At 27.3% G+C, this 25,063-nt stretch overlaps 2 protein-coding genes across 4 annotated transcripts; both read right to left on the reverse strand.

Annotated features, from left to right (window-relative positions):
* Positions 1-87: 87 nt before the first annotated feature.
* On the reverse strand, positions 88-4,171 carry LOC105427419 (acyl-CoA Delta-9 desaturase). 2 transcript variants are annotated; one of them, XM_011639129.3, is made up of 6 exons: positions 4,017-4,171; positions 3,496-3,713; positions 3,100-3,230; positions 2,121-2,326; positions 1,554-1,739; positions 88-1,050 (listed from the first exon to the last, which is right to left on the reverse strand). In XM_011639129.3, the coding sequence occupies exons 2-6, from the start codon at positions 3,671-3,673 to the stop codon at positions 741-743; spliced, it is 1,011 nt and encodes a 336-aa protein (XP_011637431.2). In that variant the 5' UTR covers positions 3,674-3,713; positions 4,017-4,171; the 3' UTR covers positions 88-740. The 2 variants fall into 2 exon arrangements, with proteins under 2 accessions (XP_011637431.2, XP_011637433.2); XM_011639131.3 differs by having other exon boundaries at positions 3,496-3,697; positions 4,017-4,151.
* Positions 4,172-7,096: 2,925 nt separating this feature from the next.
* On the reverse strand, positions 7,097-23,371 carry LOC105427422 (acyl-CoA Delta12-desaturase). Of its 2 annotated transcripts, none has more exons than XM_089081448.1 (6): positions 23,222-23,371; positions 10,871-11,409; positions 8,588-8,718; positions 7,979-8,184; positions 7,604-7,789; positions 7,097-7,477 (listed from the first exon to the last, which is right to left on the reverse strand). In XM_089081448.1, the coding sequence occupies exons 2-6, from the start codon at positions 11,232-11,234 to the stop codon at positions 7,162-7,164; spliced, it is 1,203 nt and encodes a 400-aa protein (XP_088937574.1). In that variant the 5' UTR covers positions 11,235-11,409; positions 23,222-23,371; the 3' UTR covers positions 7,097-7,161. The 2 variants fall into 2 exon arrangements, with proteins under 2 accessions (XP_088937574.1, XP_088937576.1); XM_089081450.1 differs by lacking the exon at positions 23,222-23,371 and adding an exon at positions 22,608-22,776.
* Positions 23,372-25,063: the final 1,692 nt, after the last annotated feature.

Consider the following 25,063-nt stretch of genomic DNA (forward strand, 5'->3'; position numbering starts at 1 on the left):
ACAGGTATCTCTTTAACTGTTAATTACATAATATAAGATTCAATCATTGTTTATTTGTACTATTGTAATATTTTAATTTAGCAAATATTTTTCTTTATTAATTCATAAATTTATTTCACATATTATTTCACATATTTACATAAAAAAATGACAATTATAAAATTTTTTGTATATATACAAATTAAGATTTGCATTATTTTACATGTAATTAACTATAAATAAATGTTTGTTTTTATATATACCGTTTTAAAAAATTTCAAAATGTTTATTCTTTTCATATAAAAACTTAAATGAAGGTTCTGAAGAATAAATCCAAATAAATTAAACAAAAATTATTAAAAGATAATGCAGTTATTTAAGCGTAATTAATATAGTTTAATAATATTTATTTTATAAATTAAACAAATTATGTGAAAAAATCAAAACAAACGTTTTGATCTTAGTTCGGATTGGTTTATGTATGTTTAATTTCGGAATAATTATATCGTTTTAGATATTAGAATAAGTTAAAGCTTCATAATTCAAATGATAGTTTTTACTTGGTTTTATTTTATTTTATTTATTAATTAATAATTTATTTTATTTATATTATATAAATATATATTAATTACGCTTTGACATTACAATTGCATTTATTCTTAGTGGTTTTTATTTAATATATTTTAATTTATAATTTTAAATAAAATTTATAAAATATTGTTTACATATTTTTAATTAAAATAATTTATTCTCTTGTTTCTCTAATGGCGAAATATTAGTTTCTCTTTATAAGCAACTTCTTCGGCATTTGCTTTTATCTCTTCCAAAGCTTCCTTCATCGTCATCTTTGACGTGGCAATTTTATAAAGAGCTTCTCGCACATCGTCACTAGTGGCGGTTTTCATCTCATTAATGAGATCGAGTTCACGCCACATCTTGACAATGAATGTATTAAATCCCGTTTCGTAAGTGCCAAATTCATCACTTTTCCAGTCCCATGGAAGCAGATAATGATAATTCAGCCAATACGATTTTGATAAGAAAAAGACAGAATTGTCGTCAACCGGGAATCTGAAATATTAATCACACGTTAGAAGCAACTCAATGGATTATACAATAGGAATTACGCTATTATAATACGCTATTACAAAGAAGATATGATATATCGATAGAGAAAATAAAAAAAATAGATATATTAAAATTTCAATACGAAGATTTTCTGATATAACATAATAATAGAGTTTTATTAATATTTAAGCCAAATATATAATTGTATATAATTGAAATATATAACAAACTAAATATTTCATAACGATTATTATATTTCTACCGATTTTAACATCTAAAATTTCTTTATTTAATTTAAAGAATTAAAAACAATTTAAGTTTAAATAATATTTCATTTCGTCAAGCTCTTATAGCTTACAATAAAATATTCTTAGATTTTCAGATTTTATTAATTGCTATTTACGATGTGTATACCATCCCTATCGATACGGATGGTACCATGACTTTTTGGCATTTTGAAGAACAGCTTGTACAAAAGAGAGAGAGTATGAAAAATAGATATTAACTTGTCTCCTTTCTTCAGACCCCAAATCAATAAGGCGCTATTGACCAACCAAGAAATATTGGTTGTTATCATCAGGCGTGCAGCACCAATAATTAAAAATGAATTTATGGTTGATTCATTCCAGTATTCTATAGCAATATTAATAGGCAGTAGAAATCCAAACAGAATGAAAAGTATCCAGTAAAACCTGTGCAAATTAATTTGTTTTAATAACTAATTTTGTATATTGCAATTAGATAGATTAATTTATTTTATGCTGTCAAGTAGAACTCTTTCAAATAAAATAAAAAAAAAGAATTATGGCACATGAAGAAATAGTCAATAAATATGTATGATATATATAACTAGAAAACACCAAATAAATAAAAATGTCAAAATTAGCAAATATATTGGTAAAATAGAATATTAATACAATTTGATTTGATTGGTATAATGGAAAATTACAAACAATCTCAGTTTTATATATTTTTTTATATATAAAAAATAAAATGTATAAAAAAAAATAAGTTATTTTTAATATTCATTGATACTTATTAAATTATATTAAATCACATTAAACGATATATACTTTCGTTGTGTCCAAACATATCCATCAGATTCTACATCGCGCATATCAATGTCTCTCGAGTATTTCTTTATGTCAGTGGGTACTGACAATAGATTACTGATGATGTGAGAGTAAAAGAACCCTTTCTTATGATTATACGGATCTCTATCAGTGCCGTAGTATTTGTGATGCACTCGATGCCAAAAAACCCAATTGTAAATGGAACCCTGAAAGCAAACAGATTTAAAAAATGCGATTATAATTAAATTTACATATATAATTATATTTAACATATAAATATACATGTTAAAACATCTCTTATAATAAATGTTAGATTAAATTTTTTTATTATATATAATTGTTATATAAAATCTGTTTTTTATAACTGAATTAGTCATTACTATACACTTGTTGTAGTTTTCAAAATACAATAATAATATATGTTCGTAATTTGTTGAAAGCAAGAAAGCAAATTTTGATGCAGTCCAATGCAAAAAACATAATTATTCTTTGTGATAAACTGTGTATTTTATTATTTGCATTGATCCAATGATTCATCGTATTGTAATTAACATGTTAATTTACGTGTTTGTTATTATATAATATTCCGATAATGAACATGACATTTTAATTTTCACGATAAATTAATGTATAATAATAATAATAATAATAATAATAATTATATGCAATCTTTTCTCAATACAAATATATTTGTTATTAAATAAAATTATTTAAAATTTTGAAATAAAATTGCATTTTTCGAAAGAATAACGAAAATATTAACTAATACATAAATACAAATAGTACGTAAAATATTTAATAACCATTTTTTAATAACCAAGAAAACGTATGTAAAAGAAAATATTGATAATAACTTATTCTGGTCATTATAAAAATTTCTTTTATTTTAGAATTTTTAATTAGTTAAAAAATATTTAAATCATTTATTAAATATTTAAACACATAAATATTTAATCAATGTGTAAATCTTTAACTTTACCACGCCTGCGAGGGTATGTGTTAACATTATAAAAAGCCTGAGTTGCCACGTTGCGACAAATGTTTGATGTGCATATAATCTGTGTGCACCGGCCGTTAATGCTATGGAACTTATTGTGATAAGGAACACAACTGAAATCAGCAAAATATTAGATTATTAATTAAATGATGACCAAAGGAAAAGAAAATAAATATATTGCAAAAAATATACTGTTTAAAACCTTTGTAAAAAATACATATTTAAAATTGGAATTTTACTAGATATTTTAAAACAATTACAATGTTATAAATATTTTTATCACTAGCTCAAAATAAAAATCTTAGTAGAAAATTAATTAATTTTATTTCTATAATTAATTTTTGTTTGCAATTCTATGTAATAATTTTCAATACTCACAGTAAAATACTGTCATCCATTTCGCTTTGACAAACAAAAAATATAATCCAACGATGCCGAAAACGTGAAGATAAATATAAAGAAGAACAGCAGTCCACTTCATAAATCGTTTACTTTTCCCCATTTCATTACTATTATTACTGTTGTTGATGTTAGTCTCTTCTTTGATTTTTTTCATATTGATATTAAGAGAGTAATAGTCCTATTCAGATAAGAAACTTAACAAATGTAAAAAAAAATTATATGAATACTTTTATATTAAATTAATTGTCATTTGATAGTACAATAAATATAATTAATAACTATAATAAGTTTTTTAAAGTTGTTATAATAGAAAAAAATAAATTAAGATTAATAAATATTTTAGAAACAATTATTAGAAATAATTAAAAAATTATGATTTTTAAACTTATAACTTATCAATGTGTTATACATTTAAATAATTGCTTAATTTGGATAATAGAATTATAAAAAGGATAATTGAAGAAGCTTCTGTTTTTTTAAAAGTTAAATCTACTTACTTCTTGAAATGATGTCGCACTGAAACGCGCTTCTAGAAGATTGGAAAGAAACTACATAACAAAGATAATGTTGAGTATATTCTGATCGACCTTACGACCCTGTTCGGAATTTCATTACCAATAGAAATGAGTTTTTTTTTTCCTCGTCATTTCCTGCGTGTTAAACCTCCGCACATTTGATGATCACGTACATACATAATGCACGGCTAATTTTTTATATAAATTTATTATAAAATATTTTATTTTTATTACAAAATCTGTTCATGCTACTTGATAATCAAAGTATTGACATAAAATGCAAGTTATGCGCACTTAGAAGATTTATTTAAAAAAATACGGTTATTTAATCTGAAAATTAATTAAATAATCTTTTTTCAGTGGAGCATTTACATAAAGCATTAAATTATTAAATAGAAGGTATGTATATTGCAATTCAAACCTCTAAAAAACTTTTTTAAAAGGAATCTGTTTCTATTTTAATATTTTATTTATATTATAATTTAAAGCAATTTACATTGCAAGCTTACATTCATCGTTGAGATGCTCTAAATAAAAATTACTTGTGCACAGGAGCATAAAAATATATAAACGCGCGTATATATCAACTGCATGAATGTCCGTTAGCAAAGAAACAGGCAAAGAATCTAAATATCACGTTATATCGTAAATGTATTTTATATTTTCGCGATTAAAATTGAAATAAGTTGGTATTATTATTAAACACAACGTATCTTTTACGTTTAAAAATAGATCATACATGTACGTGCATATAAATATAAACATAATTACATCATGCAAAGTGCAATGTTATAAATATATTTCTAGTTGTAGAATCAAAATTTTTAATTTGCTGTCAAAAATTAATATATATATATATATATATATATATATATATATATATATATGTATATGTGTGTGTTTAAATATATTAAAAATATAATTATATATATATAATATGTATATAATATGTATATAATATATATGTATATATATATATATATATATGTATATATATGTATATATATGTATATATGTGTATATATATATATATATATATATATATATATATATATATATCTGCCCGGCTCATCAGCCAATGCAATGTGGCGAAATATAATCGTAATCCGTAACACGCGTTCATGATGAAATGTGTTTGGAGGTGTGCACTAGAAGCAGATCTGTTATTTGTAGACTCACATTTAAAGATCTTCATTGCGTTCCTATCAACCGCAAACGCGTGCTGATCGCATGCGATCGTCGCGCGCTTGCATTTACCGATCGGTCAAGTAGCTACGCGTTCGATGATTTTTAATATTTAATAACTCGTTACTAATTGCGAAAATCGCAAAATGATGTAGGACTTTTCTGCTCAGTTTGATCCGCTCTTGTATGCAAGCGGTGCATCATTAGGAATCAGATATCCTACATATAGAACACCCTATATGTAGGATGGACATACACACACGCGCGTGCGTATGTGTATGTCCATGGATTATTATATCTATACATTAAACAAGATGCAAGAGTTATAATATTATTATTATTTTATAATTATATTTATACTATAATTTTCTATGTTATAATTTTGTGCACATGTATTCTTAATAAGATTTTATTGGATAATTCTTAAACTATACATAAAATACACAAAAAATTTTTTATATTGTTTTGTTGATATTTTCATACATAGTAATAAATATTAAATATTTACTAGATTTTATTTAGAATACATATATAATAATATAAATTGCCTGTGGACAATACAGGAATTGTTGAAAACAATATTTTATAAAAGGCACCATAAATATTATCATTTGTAATGGATTTAAGTTTGGTGAACATGACATTTCAATATTTATCAAAATATGAAAGGTGAAATTAAAAGTATAAATAGTCGTATAAATATAAAAAATGGTATATATTATTATAATATAAAATAATTTTATCTTATAACAAATTATATCAAAATTATTATATTTTATAGAGACATACGTTTTAAGTTTCAATGAAATATTAATATTATAAGTAAAATTTCAATATTGCGCTGAAATACAAAAATTAAATACAAAAATTAAATACAAATATTAAATACAAAAAAAATAATTGTTAAAACAATTATTTTAATAGAATAATCTTATTTTATCTTTTCTTTCAGAAGCAAATTATCAGAAACAGAAAATTTGAAAACTTTCTAGCTAACCATTTAAAGAAAAGTATTTTTGGAATATATATATATATATATATATATATATATATATATGTGTGTATAATCTTATTATAGAACATATCAATATAAGATTTGTTTCATATATATTATTGTACACTTTCTGTCATTCATGTCCAATAAAATAGAAATTTTTATAATGCAATATGTAACAGTAACAAAAGAAGTAACAACTTTATACTACATAAAACGTAATAATACGTATTATATTAAACATAATTTCCCTGAAACACATACAACATAAACTCTCGATTATGCATAGTTGTAATTTATCGTTCATATCTTTATCATTGTACATTGTCACAATAAAATACATTATTTCATTGCAACAAACGAATGCTAACAAATCTCATAAATATACAACAAATGTGTATAATATTACTATAAATTTTATAAATAAATTGTGATTGTTGTAATTATACGTAATTATAAAACAGTTTATTTTACTTGCTCATAATCGAGAATTAACTGCTGTTATGAAGTAACTTGCAATTAAAATATCCTTTTATTTCTAATCATTATAAACATTTTCCAGTATCATATGCAATCTGTATGGAACTTAAAGTTACGGAAATTCTCAAATCTCCGTAGTATATCTTAATTCGAGTTACTTACTATGAATGACTTCATATGGTCCACATATAACGTACAAGGAAATGCTTCTCCTCTACGTATTCTTTTTTTTAACACTAGAAATAAGAAAAGCATTTACAATCTTGGCTAGATCTTAATACGTAATAACTGTTTTTTAAAATTATATAAATATAAAAAATATTTAATACCTATAGAGATTCAGCCGTGATTGTAAAAATTTCACTTATTTTTAATATTAAAACATTTTATCGATTTATAAATGTTTATTTTTTTTTTATTTATCCGAGAGAAGCTGACACGTTTTTGTTGCGAATTTTTCAGTTTTTTTCACAGTTCGTGATTATTCATCATATCCAATTCTACCAGATCTTCTTTCGAGATATCAATATCACCGTAACCCCAAACGTGACTCCCATCTCCACATCGATGCGCCCTACGATAGATCATATTCGGCGAGACGTATTTTAGATCATAGGCCCATCCGATCCGCGCAAATGCATCGATGAAAGCAGTACTCATATTAAACGAATAATCGCCTAATTCGCCAGTTTTGTAATCCCATGGAAATACATGATGATAATTGTGATATCCCTCGCCAAGCGCGGCGATTGATACTGCGATGTTCTCCACTGGCGAGATATTCCTATAAACAAGTTATTAATTTATATTTTAGGAATAATATTTAAACGAAATCTCCGCAGTGTATAAAACATTGATGAGACTAAATAGCTGTTTATTTTCAATAATTTTCGATAAATTCAATACGTACTTGTCATAGGGTTTCTGTCCCCATATATGCGCCACACTGTTGACGCAAAAAGCTATGTTCAAATTGATGCAGAAGCGAAAATTGAAGTTGACCCAGAACGATATCCACAGCGATTCCGACCAGAAATACCAAGGAATCCCCACTGGTAATCCGATAGTCAGAAGCGCAAAGAGAGGTATATACAATCTATATATAAGTTGATATAAAATTAATATTGTATCAAAAGAAAGAAAAATTTTCGAAAAATAGAATACAATAATTATTAAATATATTGTTAATATATATATATATATATTCTATTTTGCCCTATTTTTTTAGAATATTAATAACATGAAAATGAATACACGATACGAATGTACAAAATAAACCGCATACCTTTTCTGCCACATGACGATGGAATCCGCTTCTAGATCGCTCATATCGACTGCCTTGCGTTTAGCAACAACATCAGGATGGGGTGTCGTAAAAAGCCACCCTACATGAGCGAAGAAGAAACCTCTTCTCACATCATGGGGGTCCGCGTCGGTTTCACTATATTTGTGATGTACTCTGTGATCCAACGCCCACGTATATACATCTTTCTGCACAAGAAGAAGATTTCGTTAAAAATATCTTTGACAAAAAGTAGTAAGAAAAAAAAATATTATAATCGATATTATAACATACTTGCACATATATATTATAAATGTAATCTTATGTAATTTGAATGATCATGGTCTTAATAATAAATATGAAGATATAATTCCAACGTTTCTTGAACGTTGGAATATGAAGAATATTCTTAATATTTATTTTAATGTTAAACCTTATGTCCACGATGCTAAAAATACATCTAAGATCTCGAACGGAGAAAACATTGCATGGATCATTGGACGAAATAGCCAATGCGATTGGTCAACATTTTCTCTGTTCCAAGATCTCAGATCGATTTCTAGTATCGTGTACACAAAGCTTGAGTGTTATATTACATGAAGGTTTACACACCTGTCCTGTTATCGTGAAGAGAAAGGCTAGAAGCAAACGCAAGGGCCATTTCGCTTTGTACGCCTTATGCGACCATAATCTGTGAACGCCAGCCGTAATACCAAAGCCAGATGTATAAATCGTCACGAACACTGTAATCATAAAAGATGTATATCAAAACATTCTCGGAAGAAGATTACAGAGGTAAAATAAAAGTAATATATAAAGTAAATAGTTAAAGTAAAATAACAGCATTAAAATATTTCATTATTAATTTGCCTAATTAGATTTTGCAATCTCGTGTATTATTTTTATTAAAAAAAGAAAATTTTTTTCTGTCCTTTTATCTTTCTTTTTTTTTTTTTTTTTTTTTTTTTTATATTCAAGTTCCTGCTTTTATTCTAAATTTTCATATCATCTCTTTCTATCTTTAATGTTAATTCTTGTAAATAAATAATTTTCCAAGATCACAAAAGAAAGAGATATATTGTAAATTGCATAAAAAGTTTTGATTAATAAGATAATCAAAATGTAAAGCTTATTTCTTATTTCATTGCAAACTTTTAACTGCGGAGATTGAGATGTTATATTCATTGCGAAACCACGTACGTAACCACGAATATAAAAAAAATCCGAGACGCAGTATCGTTATCGTGGTTTATTTTTCCGTTTTACGCCAAAGGGTTAGGGATTCGATATAAATGTCAGCTTTAATCGTCAATTGAAATGTAAACATGTACGTTTACGTAACCCGTTTCATTATCAGTAGTACTTTCCATAACTATAACTGTGCGTATTTCTACTCTATTATTCATTTTCCACGGCCAATACCGTATACGTGATTTAATCCGTAGTATATAAATAACGTGTACCACCCGACTGTATGTGATGTCGATTTATTTCAAACATCTTATTACATACATTATGCATAATGATACTTAGCGCCGACTTTTGTAATTTGTCTCGATAAACGATTTCGATTTATATATAAGATAACACGGTGAAAAGAGAGAAGATAAAATTGCAAAATTCTATTTTCAAGATCAAGAATATAGAAAAAGTACGATAATATAAAAAAATTTTCAGTACAAATATTTGTATTGTTTAAAAAAAATAATTATTACAATTACTTTCTCTCTCGAATATATTCCGCCGACTTTGATCTTAGATAAGACAAAAACTTTATACATAGCAGCTAAGATATTTATAAATTATCACGATGATATAATCTTGTTCGAAGTTGCGTGCTCTTGTCTATGGCACGCGTTGCAAATTATATTACAAAAACAATAGATCCGCAAGAAAATAAATCAATGTCTATTGGTGTAGTAGTCGGTCAAGCGTCATGGCACCGGAATCACAGCGCTGATATTATTGTGATTAACTCGCAAATGATGCGAAATTACCGAAATTAATATGAGCTGTGTTTTCGTTATCATAAATCAAAGTTTATTTCCAACATTTATATTTCAAGGATTGTTCTATGGCAATAAACAAAATACACTCATAACATCAACGTGTTCTAAAAAAATGCTATAACTATTTTATATATATATATATATATATATATATATGCATATATATAATTAAGTTTTAAAAGTAAAATTATAAAAAATAAAAATTATTCTTGTTTATGCCAAACTTAAATTATACTACTGTCACAAAATCATAAAGCAAAATAAAAAGAAATTAATTATTATAAGATTGATGACGGTACATAGTAAATAAGATAATATTAGTCATTATTATTTCATATACGATATGAAACGATATGATATTAGATAACTGAAATGCTTCATGGCAAATAAGTTCTGTTCTGCAAATTATGTAAGTTTATCTCTATCTGATAAGTGATGAGATTATATTCGGTACCCGATTTATATTATATAATCTCAAAGATTTGTAAAAAGATATTTATGTCAAAATTATAAAGAGATACGAATGAAGAATTCATTCATTTTCATCTTCATGAAGAAAGCAGGTCGGCATTTCTGTTACAGTGTTAAAGTCACGAAAATCGGAAGATTGAAACAATTAATAGTAGATTAAACATGCGCGCGCGCACGCACGCACGCACGCACGCACGCACACGCACCGCACGCGCGCGCACACACACACACACACACACACACACACACACACACACACACACACACACACACACACACACACACACACACCACACACACACACCACACACACACACACACACACACACACACACCACACACACACACCACACACACACACACCACACACACACACACACACACACCACATGTGGATCAAAGAAATTCGTCATACCCCATAAAGTTGTAAGAAATTTTGCTTGCATGAACACCAGATATAGCCCATAGAAGAAGCCGGCGTGTATGAAGATCTGCGCGCTGAGATCTAGCCACTTAATTCTCGGCACGTACTCGATCTTGATCTCATCGTCTTTCTTCTGGGTCGTCGCTTCGTAATTCTTCACACTCGTCGTTTCGCCGTTCGCAAATTTCCTCTTCGACATTCCACTGCAATCCATCTCCGTCCTGGGAAGCATTGTCGGCGGTATTCTTTCCTCGTTCGGCGACATTTTCGTCAAGGACGCGTCTCCGTCGTCTCCAAGTGTCTCGTGACCGTTTAGAAATTCTCGGGGACCGTACACCGACAATAGATTCTCCATTGATTTTCCGAGAGGCAAATCAATTTAATCGCTGCTCTGCATCTCAAGTAACTTTCGCGAAGTTGATCGATATCTTGTGATGTGATTTATCGATCGCGAGATTGTTGTATCAAATCAATATGAATGAACTTAGATCAAAATGTGAAATCGGCTCATAATGCAAAAACGGCTCCTTCTGAAAAAAGAATTATATATGTTGATTAATATTATTTTTTTCAACAATATTCCGGTGATTATTAGACAATTTGTTAAAAATTTGTCGAAGATATAACGTGATATTAAGCGCCTCTTGTTCATTTCTATTCTTTAACAATTCTGCATTATTCATGTAGTGATAAAAAGAAAATGCATGTTATAGGATATTACATATTGATCGCTGATAACACTACTTCGGTCATATTGCATCGCGATAAGATTATTCGCTTCTAGGTACTCTTTAAGACTCGTTAATAAAAGATACCGATACTCTGGAATTATTTTATCTTTCGTTTCTTTAGTCAAACGTGGCATAGTTAAGTTAATCAATTTTGCAGTATAGATTGACATTTCATAGACACCAATTTTAGTTACCAATATTGAAGCTAAATTATTTCAAATTTACAGAATATCTGGTATTCATCTGCTTCATTTTCGATAATTAACTTCGGAAACAAGTTCGGTAAATATACTGTTCAAAATGCGCGAATTTATGAGAATTACGGCAAGGTCGTATCTCTATATCGTATGTCTATATTAACACATTACGTATATCTCGGTATGTAAATTAGTCGAACATAACCGCGAAAACATTTTCCACGCTGATTTAACTACAGAAATCTACAAAAGCTACAGAAATATCTTCAACTTAATACTTTGAGTATTATAATATATCATATAACTTGTGAATAACTTTATGATAGTTTTAGAATACTAGAATTATATAAAGTTATATAATTAGAATTTTTCAATATATAATTAATTAAAAGTAATACAAAGTTTTATTGCCAAACAAAGCAACATAACGGCATAACAAAGTAAAACTTCTGTTAGTACACTAAACAAATATCCGATAACATTCAAAATTTCGTTCTTTGTACGCTAATCTGCAAAAGAAGATAACAGAAAACATATCGCTAACGCTTAAAAATAGAATGCAAGCATAATAATTCTATATATTCTACACATATATTGCGTACGACAAATTCAGTAATTAATTCTGTATTATTCATTTGATTTTTCTTTAGCTTAATCGCTCACTCGCGCAGAATACACCAACATTATATTTTATTTTTTTGTACTCTTTAATGATTTATAATTAAATAAAAATGGACAATATTTTCTAAATACTTTAAACAAAAATAAATAAAATAAGTTTAATCCTATTTTGCAAAAAAATTAGTATAAAATATAATATTGCAAAAATTTTTTTCGTTTTAGCAAATTTCTAAGATTATTGTTTTGTATAATAGAAGATATTTTAGTTCTGCGTGAGTAATAAAAGATTAGTATCTATTATTATATAATTAATTTAAGATATATTTCAAGGAAAGGAGTTATATTTTAAGGAGCTTATTGCGTCATTAATAAGTGAAAATGTCCTTTTCTTCCTCTCTCTTCCTCTCTTTACATGTTACTATTTTAATTAATATAATTATAGTGTACCGTAATTAAATTATGTAATAATAATAATAATAATAATAATAATAATATATTATCATTCATATAATTACATAGATTAAGAATAAATTACAATATTACAATATATTATAATTTGATAATTTATCGAAACTTACAAGTTATAAACTTCAAATAATAGCAATATACAGGAATGATATGCGCAATATTTCCCAGTATTCCGATACAATCTATTTGATAATTGGTTACTTTAAACGTCAATGTCAAACTTCGAAAATGACAAGAGAACCGACCGATCGATCGATTGACTTTGAACTCGGAAACAGTTTGCATGTGTCAGAATGAAGCTTCGCAATCCTGTCGTGAAATTGAACACTGAAGTGTTAGATTTACATCTCATTTACTCTGAACACGTTTTCCTTTAAATAAATAATAATGCATAATAATGCATAATAAATTATTTCGGAAGAAAATAATTACATGCATTATGATTATAACCACACACAATAAACAAAAAGTAAATTTATATGTTACTTATTGGCGTTAATATTAATACGTAAAAATTATATCAAAGATTATTAAAATTTTATATATAATGTTAAATATAATGATCCTCTTTTAATAAAAAGAAAATGGAGAAGATATATTTCGCGTAATTCTCTTAGCGATAGACAATCTCAAATTATTCTTCAGCTGACATATAAATTTGATTTTGATCTGTCTCTTGCAAATATTTACAGAAAAAAATACCCTCTTTTTCGCATGCTTTACTCCTCTTTCAACTCCTTTCTTCGCTGATTTTGAATTCGATCGATCGGTGCTTCCGACTACTGAAGAACGTGCTCTGTCGTTATGTTTCGTAGCAACACATCATCGATAGTCGGATACATATGTGAGAGTATTCCAATGGCTGATTGCGCATTATATGATATAACTGATTTTGTCCTTCGCTGAGAATACAGCGAGACTAAGCAAAACACAGTTTTATGACGAAATGTCTCGTAACGATGACTACACAGCAGCAATCGTTTGACCTCATGTTTTTCTCTGTATTCTTTGTATGTTAATAGCATTCATTTTATATTATAATAATTTATTAAATATTAATAACTTAAAATTATACTGTAGTATACACACACTTTATTTATAAATTAAATATTATAATTATAATAATATATACATTACAGTTAATTTATTTAGTTCAGTGTATATACACGCTGTATTAGATCTGTATTAATTTAGTTTTGAAAATTTAAAATTGATAGTTGATAAATAGTCGTCCGTAGTTAGACAAGTCGATTGTAGACTGTTCTGATACATGTACAGGCACCGAAGCTATAATACAAAATATTTAAGCAAGCTTTCAATAACGCCTTGAATAAAAACAAGGAAAGTTGAAGCCATTGAAAGACGTCAAGGATTCCTTAATATCCGTCTTGCCAACACCATTTACTCGAGCTATTTCTCATTAAACTAATGGTGTTTACTCGCATTACTTTCAAGATATCAGGATAACGTGTGGCAAAAGCAACATGTTCCAGGATACGTTTTATGATTAAAAGCGAATTAAGTACATGAGATAGAAAATGTTCGAAATAATATCTATAGATAAATAGAATAATATTACATGGCAAAAATTAGGATAATTTGTCTCATATCTTTTTTATATATTTTTCTCTATATTTGATGTTCTCTATATTGTAAAGTTAAATATTAATACATCAGATTTCAATTCGTTTTTATAAAAGTAAGCGAGTAAGATTAAAATTCTACTTGCGTTTCTGATTCTCTTGAAAAACTGTTTCTAAATCATTCTTTTGAAATTATCAATATTTTCTCTTTATATACTTGAGCTCACTCAATTTGAAAAGAAATATCACCAATTGAGTGCATCTAATAAAAATTATTTTGGTCCATTCAGAATCTAAAAGTCAATTCGCACGTATGTAAACTTATACATGCCAAAAAATTTCCAATCAACGATTATTTCTTGTTTCGTAATATTCGCACACATATAAATCATAATAAATCATTTCACCTTTGTCAGTAATTTAATGAAATAATGAAATATATATATATTTTTGGACCAGACGTACTGAATTAATTAATTTATGCCTCCTTGGTAGAAAGCTGAATATAAATCTTACATAAAAAAATGAAAAGATAATTAATCTTACATAAACTTAAAAAAACAATTTTAAAAATAATATAGAACAGTTTTGCAATTTTGTATCTAGTAATTATCAAAATATTGAATGTGCATTAAATAATTTCATTTGCATAAAAAGTAAGAAAAAAATTTGTGTTTTTTATATTGAAGCGATACTTATATACACTTATATTTTCAGCAATGTACTGTATCTCTATTTTCATAGTCCTTTGATGACATAATATATAATTATCTTGACGAAAATAGTAGATTTTGATTCAGACATTCTAGCGAATATTCTCTCAGATATTCTAGCGTATATTTAAATGTAGACAAAATTTATTCTATTACGTTTTTGATTTTTTCTAATTCAAGGATGATTGCCTTTTCTTTAAATGTTTTATGTCTTTTTTAAATTCAAGAACGATTGCTTTTTTTAAATGTTTATGTCTTTTAAACGTTAAATGTCTTCGTCTTTTTTTATTTGTGTATGCACTTTTTTTATTCTCTTTTTATTCTTCTTTTATTATCATCAAGGATACATACTATGCGTTTATAGCAAAAATGTGACTGTTAAAAAACCATATTACGTATTTAAGATGAAAATTTAAATTGAAAATTACATGAGTTGCATTTTGAGATACTGGACTTCTGCGTATTATAAAATATATTTCTAAGAATTTAACAACATATCACAAATATTTTTATTTTAAAGCGATAAAAAAATTAAGATTTGCAAATTTATATATTTTAGATACTATTATACTATTTATTATTGTATCTATATAAAAAAACGTAAATATGATATTAAACAAGACTTTCTTAATTGCAAAAATTAATACACTAAATACACAGCAGCAAATTATGTTTATCCTCTACAATGCGAACGAAACGCGTCATGTACGATCAATATTTTCTCGTTCGTATACGTGCTAGTTTCAAATATCATACTTTCAATCTTTGACAATGATGAACGTACATACATGTATCTGACATACAAATTGTTATAGCGCGGTATTTTATTTTCTACCGCTCTGACCTCCCTTTGTTGCATTACGATATTTGCTTAGCTTTAATTTGTTTGCGAACTGGTCTCGTAATGTCGTCTCAAGTCTCGTATATTCCCTCGAGAAAACATTTGTGAAATATCAACTTTAATTATTCGAACAAAAATTTAATTTGATCAATTTGATTTGGATCAAAAATGATCAAAAATGTTGAAAATATACGTTTATTTGATTTGATAAAAAATTATTATTTTCATGTTATTCAAAATTAAATTACGTGTGTGTCGAATCTAACTTGTATTTCTTTAATAAATTGATTATAGTTCATAATTCTGTAATAGAAAAAAGTAATACTTTTTTTACGCCTTAATAAAGGAAAGACATGCTTTCATGATGCACACCCGTTATATCGTCGGAGATGAAAGAAATGCGCCGTCAGTGGCGCCATGGATCCTAAGTATAGGAGATGGATTTGAGGTTCTCTCATCAATGGAGATAGAAGTCGTTCACGTTCTTTCATCTCGATACCATTTTATAAGATTGTACCTATTCTTAACAGATAGCGGCAAATTATCCTAAACTATTTTTACATATAAAATGCAAATATAAACAAATATAAAATGAATTAGTTACAAATTAAAAAATACAATCTTTTTAATTCTTTATTAAATGTGAAACGTCCTTTATTATGATTTAATATAAGAAAATTATTTCATTATTTTATTTCATTTGATTTGCTTTTAAACTTAGTAACGTCGACTATTTTGCTACATATATATGATTTATTTATCAAATCCGTTATCAAAATCATAGATTTCATAATTTTAGACTCAGACTACGAAACGTATTAATTAAACAAAAACAACTTGTTACTTGTTTATCAAAACCGTTATCAAATTCGTGGATTTCCGCAAACTACGAAACCTATTAGTCAAACAAAAATGATTAATAAACTTCCTTTCCTTTCGTTATCAATTATAACTTGAAAATTTTCAATAATTAATTCCCTGTACATAATTTCCTGCACATTTTTCATCGTAAAATCGTGATCATTTTTTAGATATCCTGCAGAAGATAATCCTGCAATTTTATACACTTGTGCCTTATTAAATATTTTATCGGGAGATAACAAGGAAGTTAATAGACATAATAATGGATAGATACGGATTGACCGCGTAAGCATCGATCTTCTTGTCTCGTGAATGAATTGATCGCAATGAATCATTATGCGAATTGAGCAGTATATCGAAGTGAGTCACTACATAGCCACCAAAGAAGCAACGATATTACAAACTACGTAATGACGCGACTCGTTTCTAGACTTCTCCTTTGGAAAATACGTCCATCCTGTGTTTACTAATATTTCTCTAAGTTAATAGAAAGACCTTCTATTTTAATTTAACAATCGTCATGACTACTCTTAGCTAGTTGCATCACGAACGCTTTATTTCTCGGTTTCCTATTCCTCGACGTGCGTGCTAGGCGAAGCACGTATTTTTGTAGGCTAATGAGCTATAAATACATCGTAGAATTCACTGCAATAGTGGACGCGAATTCTTTTCCGTTTTGGAATGCAATAATGTAGACTTATTCCAAGTTAAACAATTTCATTGGAAATCCGATGCAAAAAGCGATTAAAATGTAGGGTGTCATTGATAAATTTATCTCTGATATCTGTTCCTGTACTCGTGTTATCTCAGTAGTCACAACTTTGATCGGTTTATTACCTTCGATCACAGTATATTAGCGAAATAGTTTCAGAATTTTGTTTATGTAACAGGTTGAAAACAGGTAGCACATTTTCATAATTAACTCCGCTTAAATTAGCTCCCACCGGGAGCTAATTTAATACGTTGCACGAGAAATTACTGATGCCTCAGGCAACGAGAATTAATTAAGTGTAATTGCGCAGAGTTACGTAGGCCACATTCCCTGATAAACTTTGATCAGTTTCTCAAGTTTGATAGTGATGAATTAAGAAACCAGTTGTAAACAAGTAATGAAAACAATATTATTATATTTTCTTACATGAAAATTGCGTAATATTAAATATTTCAATTAAAACTTCTTAAATATATGATAATGTATGATAACAAAAACGTAGCATATGTGAGAGAAGAGAGAAGAATTTTTGTAAAACGCGTTGTTTCAAATCATATTTTTCAATTTTAGAGAACAAGAAAATTTTTTCACTTTTTTTCTTTGCGCATATCTTTCATAACTATTTTAACAGTTTTCGGCAAAATTCATTTATTACAAGATATTAAAATAGTCCATTCCTTATTATGTTTGATATACGGTTTGACATATATTAAATTACAAATTAATTTAGTAAACGCGTAGTCAATTAAAGTCAAACAGTATAAATAGCGGTGATTAATGTCAATTTAGTATGTGGTAGGTAGTGGAAATTATTCGGATTATGACTGCAAAAATAATGCAGGTCAGAGATAGGCGACAAAACAAAGAAGGAATAATTGTGCAAATATGCTATAATTTTGCAATCGTTTCCAATTATTTATTTAATTGGGCATTAAGCAAGATGTTTAATTGCGATGAATATCAATTTATCAAAGTCGATAACAGTGAACATTAATTGATCAAAGTATTTAGATCAATTTTACAGTACACTTTAAATTTATCTTTATCATATCGTTAATTTATAAATAAAAGTCATTGAACTAAAAAATAAAAAACTTGTTCAATATGGTATTTTTATTCACTAAACAATGATTTTTCGTCCATTTTTGTTTTTAAAAAAATTTTTTTAAAGAAATTTTTTTAAAGAAAATTTTTTAATTAATTTTAAAGAAAGAAACGAAGAAAATTTTTATCAAAGAGTTTAATAAAATCATGAATACAAAAAAATATCTTTCATTTTTCCCTTGTATTCTCTCTTTGATATATATATATATATATATATATATATATATATATATATATATACATTGAAAACAATAGAAAACAATAGACATGTAATGACAATATAATAAATTCTTAAACACGTAAACGAATCCAACATTAATTAGCATCTAACGCGGTAAAAGGTGATTAAATGTGTGTGCGTTAGCATTTTCGTGACGGGATGTATTAAAGCAGAAGCCACGAATTATCGAATTATAGAACTGTAAAGAATCCTGTTCCGTGCTTTCTCATAATAGTGTCGCGATCAATATGCGTGGATAATATCATTGCAAAAGAGTAGCGCCGTCGCGACGATCGGCAATTTGTTCTGCAATTCACGAGGCGACCCAATCCATTCGGAGCATCATCTTCATTTCATCTGTGCCCGACTGTATTTAATCGGAATTTATAGTTCACGGTCGAATCGTTCTTCATCCTGCCACTCCTCGTTGCCGAGAATTTCCTACCGCCTGCCGCCTATCTCGAACGGTCTAACTGCCGATGCTAGCGTGAAATGATATAAAAGATAATCTCAGGGGGATGATCGTATTGTTGAAACGCGAAACCAAGTGTCAAATGCAACTTAAAACCGTCATATTATCAAACGATTGATAACAATACAGAGTTATATACAGAAATATGTGACCGTTTATGAAAATTGCTCTGTATAAATTCATTCCCAGAAAAAAACAGCACAATTTCCAAGTCTTAAATATATTTTTATTGAGACTATTTGTTTTGGAAAAAAAAATATATATATATATATATATATATATATATATATATTTCTCGTATATCTCATTAAAAGATAATTATTAAATTTTCAGATGTGTTTGCTAAACTGTATCGGAATCTATGTGAATAAATCAAACAACAATAAAATATAATTGCTAGGGTTCGAAAGTTAATAATTATTTATAATTTATAGATTTAGGAAGAAATGCGCATTCATGCAGTGAATCTCGTATTCAAATCCACGCCCAGTGTTACGTATGTGTTACACAGATTACGTGACAAGCGAGTACTTGTCATGGTTAAAAAAAAGCCGTCTTAAAACCAACTTCGATAAGAATGAGTCGTAAAATGATATAGGAAAAAAATATGTATCTAGAAGAAGTTAAAATTTCATCTTTTATCAATATATATATTGCTCAAAAGCAGAGATTTCCTTATCTAATTTTTTAATGAATCTCAATTCATGAATTATATACATATCATTACATGACATATTTCTTTTGCAAGCATTTAATTAAATGATTTATTGAAATGATAATTAAAATCTTTTATCACAAAATTGAATTTTAATTATTTTTATCAATTTTGACTATAACAAATGAGTAGCAAATAAATATATAATAGTATATAAATATTAATACATAGAAAAAAATTAACGCAGAAGCAATTGACAATAAACTGATTGCAAGCTATAATCTTGCAATTATTAGCTAATGCTTTATTTACTTTTCATAAAATATTAATTATAAATCAAAATTTCATCTATACATTAAGAATGAGACAAACATTATTTTAAATGTAAACACAGATTCTAATGAAAATTTTAACATTCTGTCTCTAATTTTCTTAACTATCGATCTTAATCAAAATTGTTTTAAAATTAAAATATTATATAATCATATTAAAATTAATTAATATAAAAATAAAAATAAAAGAATTATTGTAAAAGATATAAATACATAAAAATGATAAAATTGATAAAATTATGTCATTAGATGTCATTAAAATATCAACAAGCACATGATTAATTATTTATGTAATTATCAGTAATGTAATTAAACTCATCAATTTTTTAAATTAATGTTAATCTTTAAGTTTCAACATTAATCAATAAGTATAATGATAAATAATATGATGTAAGAATAACGATTAGTAATATGACGTTATTTATTAAGCAAGCTATAAAAGATAAATCCTTTTTTATAATATATTTTATTATTTATTTCATAACATATTTTATTTTGATACTTTATTTTTATTCGATATAAATTTTTTTTTTAATATAAAATTAGTTACGCAATAAACATAATAAAATAACATTAATTATTGTCATATGTTAAAAATAATATTAAAGTAATCTTGAAGAAATTGTTTAGAAATCGACTAGGCTTGAAGTCGTATGACACATTAAATGCGGAAAAATATATATTTCTATGTATTTGAGCCTTACACAAGGTGAAGATAACGGTGAAGTGTACAGACGGTTGAGTGCGCCAAACACGTGGGAAACACAGCACTTTTAATGCACAGCGAAACCGCTGCTAGAAACTACACGACGAGATATCAAAAGAATTTATATTGTCCATAAAACTAATTTTATAAGTAATGTATATCACTAAGGAGATTATAGTAGTTTATATATACTATTTTTTAAAAGTAGTATAAAGATAATCTATTAATATTGAATTACCTTCTTATCATCGAATTTTATCGAAAAAAAGCCTTCAGTAGCTTCAATATCGATTTAATTTAAAAATTGCGTAATTAATTTCTTTATCTTTAAAGAAAATTCTCAACCTACACATTATTGCTATATTTTTTGCCCACAATCATTTTATGCAAATGGTTTTAAAAATTATTAACAAGATTATTTTTTGCAATAAATACAATGGCATAAAAAGTTTTAAAATAACAATAGCGATATATTATCTATTTAATGTGAAATATTGAATCCATAAATTCTAACAGCGTCTCGAACAATATTGAATAAACTAGAGAAACTAGAGAATAAAATAAAAGGTATTTACGTATCAATTAATCAAGTAAAGAAAATCTATGAAATAATCATCTCTCCAAGAAAAACAATATCAATCATTCAGACGAACTGACGTTCATTAAATATGGATTGTGTCCATGAACACTCGTTAAAGTTAACTGAGGTTTGATCGATTCTCTCTCTCTCTCTCTCTCTCTCTCTCTCTCTCTCTCTCTCTCTCTCTTCCCCTCTCTCTCTCTCTCTCTCTCCACAGAAATTTAAAAAATGGAACATTACTTAAATCTCGTTTAACTTTAACTGATTATTTATTACAATTTTTAAATAATTTGTAAATTATAACGATCATAGTGATGTTTGGTAATTCGAACTTTATGCAATTAATTTGCATGGCTCAATGATGTTTACTTGTTATGTCATTCGCGATTCCGAGACATGTGGAGGACAACCATTAATATCTTCTTTCGTTTGCATTCAGTCCTACTTTGTGAATTATTAGATATTATTATACCTGAGGCCGTCAATTTCAGACGTATACACATCCACACACCTATTTTTATCAATAATTGCATGATGATCTTGTAAGTTATACATGGGTGCGTGTCGTGTGAGAAGTGGTGTTACACGGTGGAATGAAATAAAATCAAAATAAAATAATTGATGTCCGAACTTGCATGCGTGGTGCATGACATCCCGCAAATCTGATTTATTTTTAAACGTTTTTTTTACGTAATGTTCACTTAAAATATAAACCGTATAAAATATAAACCGTTCACAATTTTGTTCATAATAAAATATTTTCTATCGATAAAACGATAAAACTCAATAGACGTACAGCATATCACGTGGGATATTTAAATATTCTAACGATCGAGAGTAGTCGTCAAATGTATTGTGAAAAATTATATCTCACGCAATCTAACTGTATCCTTGGAATTCTAAGACCGACACACTCACTAGAGGACACTTACCTTAGAAATATAATGCGACACTTGTTTTTTTCCTCGAGTACCGTTCACAATCTAATAAGTTATCGCGGCTATAGATAATTTTGTGAACCCTCTGCGATAACGCATGAGAAATCCACTTCGCGAACTCATAAATCTCTTTATGGTTTCGATTTGTGATTCGAGCGCGCGTAATCGCTTATTGTCTTACATAAACTTTTGCGAAATAGGAGGAAACTTACGACATTAATTCTTTAAGCGTAAAATGACCAGCGTTCATAGAGAACGTGTTCTTTTTTTGAAGAAGCGAAGCTTCTTTTTCGATTGAAAAGTTACGCCGCGTGTCGACAGTATGAGAGACGCGTGCTGCCGATCAGCTGTTCAGCATCCAGCGACCGGCCGGGATGAAAGGATCTTGTGTTATCCTTCACGTCTCCCATAAAGTCAATTAAAAAATATTTGTGATTTCGGGGAAAGAATCTTTTCTCCTGTACGGATCATATATTTGCATTCGCGCGCGTATTCAGATCTCCCGAATTTTAATTCATACGCGACTGATCGCAACACGTTTTTCTTCTTTTTTTTTTTTAAATTCTGTCTTTTAAGTTCTCAATATCCTTATCGCGCTGGTTACTCACTGTTTCACGACGGAAAGTTCCACAGAAAATCCGCAACCATCTACCACCGAAGCGCTCGCACGAATGCAAACTGAGCGTCTGACGCGATGTAACTACTTTCGCACGAAGCCGGGTTCCCCCGTTCCGTAACATCGTAGGACATCATCATTGGTGCTGGCACCAGTCGGATTTCTATTGTTCCAGATGGCGCCAGGCCATGGGGAGTCATCAAGATCCATGATCAAAATATATACATATGTATATTAGAATATATATATATATAAAATATATATAATTTATGATATCTTAATACACACAATTAGATGTTTTAGAGTGAAGTTTTCATTTCGAAGCAAAGCGAATTCCAGATTAATTGAATATGAAAATATTAACATATTATTATAATATATATTAAAATATATTAACATATTATTATAATAATTTTTTTATAAAAATCAGGAAAAGCAAATCACCGAACAAATTTATAAAGACTTTCGTGAATTAATCTTTAAGGATATACTACACCCCTGTTACACCTATTTTATTTACAATAAAAAATGTATAGATTATTCTAGATCGCATTTAAAACTAAAAATAAAAATTTTTGCAACAGTTTAGAACTATGTAAGTGATCTTGAATATATATATAAAAAAATTGAGATTTTTGTCATTATTATTTTTTTAATTATATTACAGTACGCTTATACTAATTCATTTAAATAATTTTGATTTATATTCTTATCATTATCGTTCTTATTGTTTAATTTATGTTTTTATGTTTTAATGAAATTATGTTTTAAATTATCGTTAAAGCTTTTTTTTTAAACGCGATTTAAAATAATCTGTAAATTTTTTATAATTTTTTTTATTATAAATACAAAAATTATAAAAAATAATTATAATACAATCTTAAAAGATACAAGAATATGAAAAATATAATGCAATCTTATAGATTTAATTTTATGTAATCTTCAGTACATGTCAATTTAAAACATAGTCATCAAAATATTTGATATAGGTGTGTATGTGTGTGTAGATTTGATTATATATATATATATATATATATATATATATAGAAAAGATAAAATAAAATTAAATACTTGTAAATTAATTTTACTTTAAAGAAAATGAATCGTGTAACTTTTACAAAATGCTTCTTAAAGGCGAGTCTAATATCATCGCACTTCAGATAAGTAATTAGGAAATTAAATTACAGTTAATAAACTTATATATATTCAATTAAAAGAGAAATGGATTTATCGATTTATTGATACTGATGGCTCGTGTCATATTAGCCTGCATCGCGGCATGGAGAGCAAAATGATAGACACGATCGATATCGCATGTACCATGTAAAAGGTTGAGAAAACAAGAATGTATTATTAAGCATTACTGTTACTGACATTTTATAATGCAATAATTTAGAACACGAAAATTACAAATTAATTTAATACTATATTTAATACTAACAATACAATTTAAAGTTAAATATAAAAGTACATAACCAAATAAAAATATATGCGCAATAAAAATATAAAATATGAAATATTTAAATAAAGTAGAATGTAGATAGAAAATAATATAATGAATAATGCAATAGGATGAAATACAATATTTAAATTCTGACAGAAATAAATTTTAATTTATATATTTTGTTATCATGATTTAAGATGCTTCATAATAATTAAAAAAACTGAATAACTGCGCATTTTTTTATTTTGCATTTGTGCTCGCAGATATACCGCGTGTGGCAGCACCGACTGGAAGAATTGTTGTTGTATTTTTTGTTTTTAGATTGGCAAATAAATAAAAATTGCTATAAATATCCATAACAATTTTAATGCAACAATTACAGTGAATCTC

This window comes from Pogonomyrmex barbatus, unplaced genomic scaffold, assembly GCF_055798465.1.
Source record: "Pogonomyrmex barbatus isolate J1 unplaced genomic scaffold, ASM5579846v1 scaffold5, whole genome shotgun sequence".
NCBI classification, from domain to species: domain Eukaryota; kingdom Metazoa; phylum Arthropoda; class Insecta; order Hymenoptera; family Formicidae; genus Pogonomyrmex; species Pogonomyrmex barbatus.

Coding starts and splice junctions, on each gene's coding strand:
- LOC105427422 (XM_089081448.1), bottom strand. CDS start 11,234: ATGGAGAATCTATTGTCGGTGTACGGTCCCCGAGAATTTCTAAACGGT. Junction 8,719..10,870: donor ATTTCTTACAACTTTATGGG/GTATGACGAATT, acceptor TTATGATTACAG/TGTTCGTGACGATTTATACA. Junction 7,790..7,978: donor ATCGTCATGTGGCAGAAAAG/GTATGCGGTTTA, acceptor ACTTATATATAG/ATTGTATATACCTCTCTTTG.
- LOC105427419 (XM_011639129.3), bottom strand. CDS start 3,673: ATGAAAAAAATCAAAGAAGAGACTAACATCAACAACAGTAATAATAGT. Junction 2,327..3,099: donor CACATACCCTCGCAGGCGTG/GTAAAGTTAAAG, acceptor GTTTGCTTTCAG/GGTTCCATTTACAATTGGGT. Junction 1,051..1,553: donor GGTCTGAAGAAAGGAGACAA/GTTAATATCTAT, acceptor TTAATATTTCAG/ATTCCCGGTTGACGACAATT.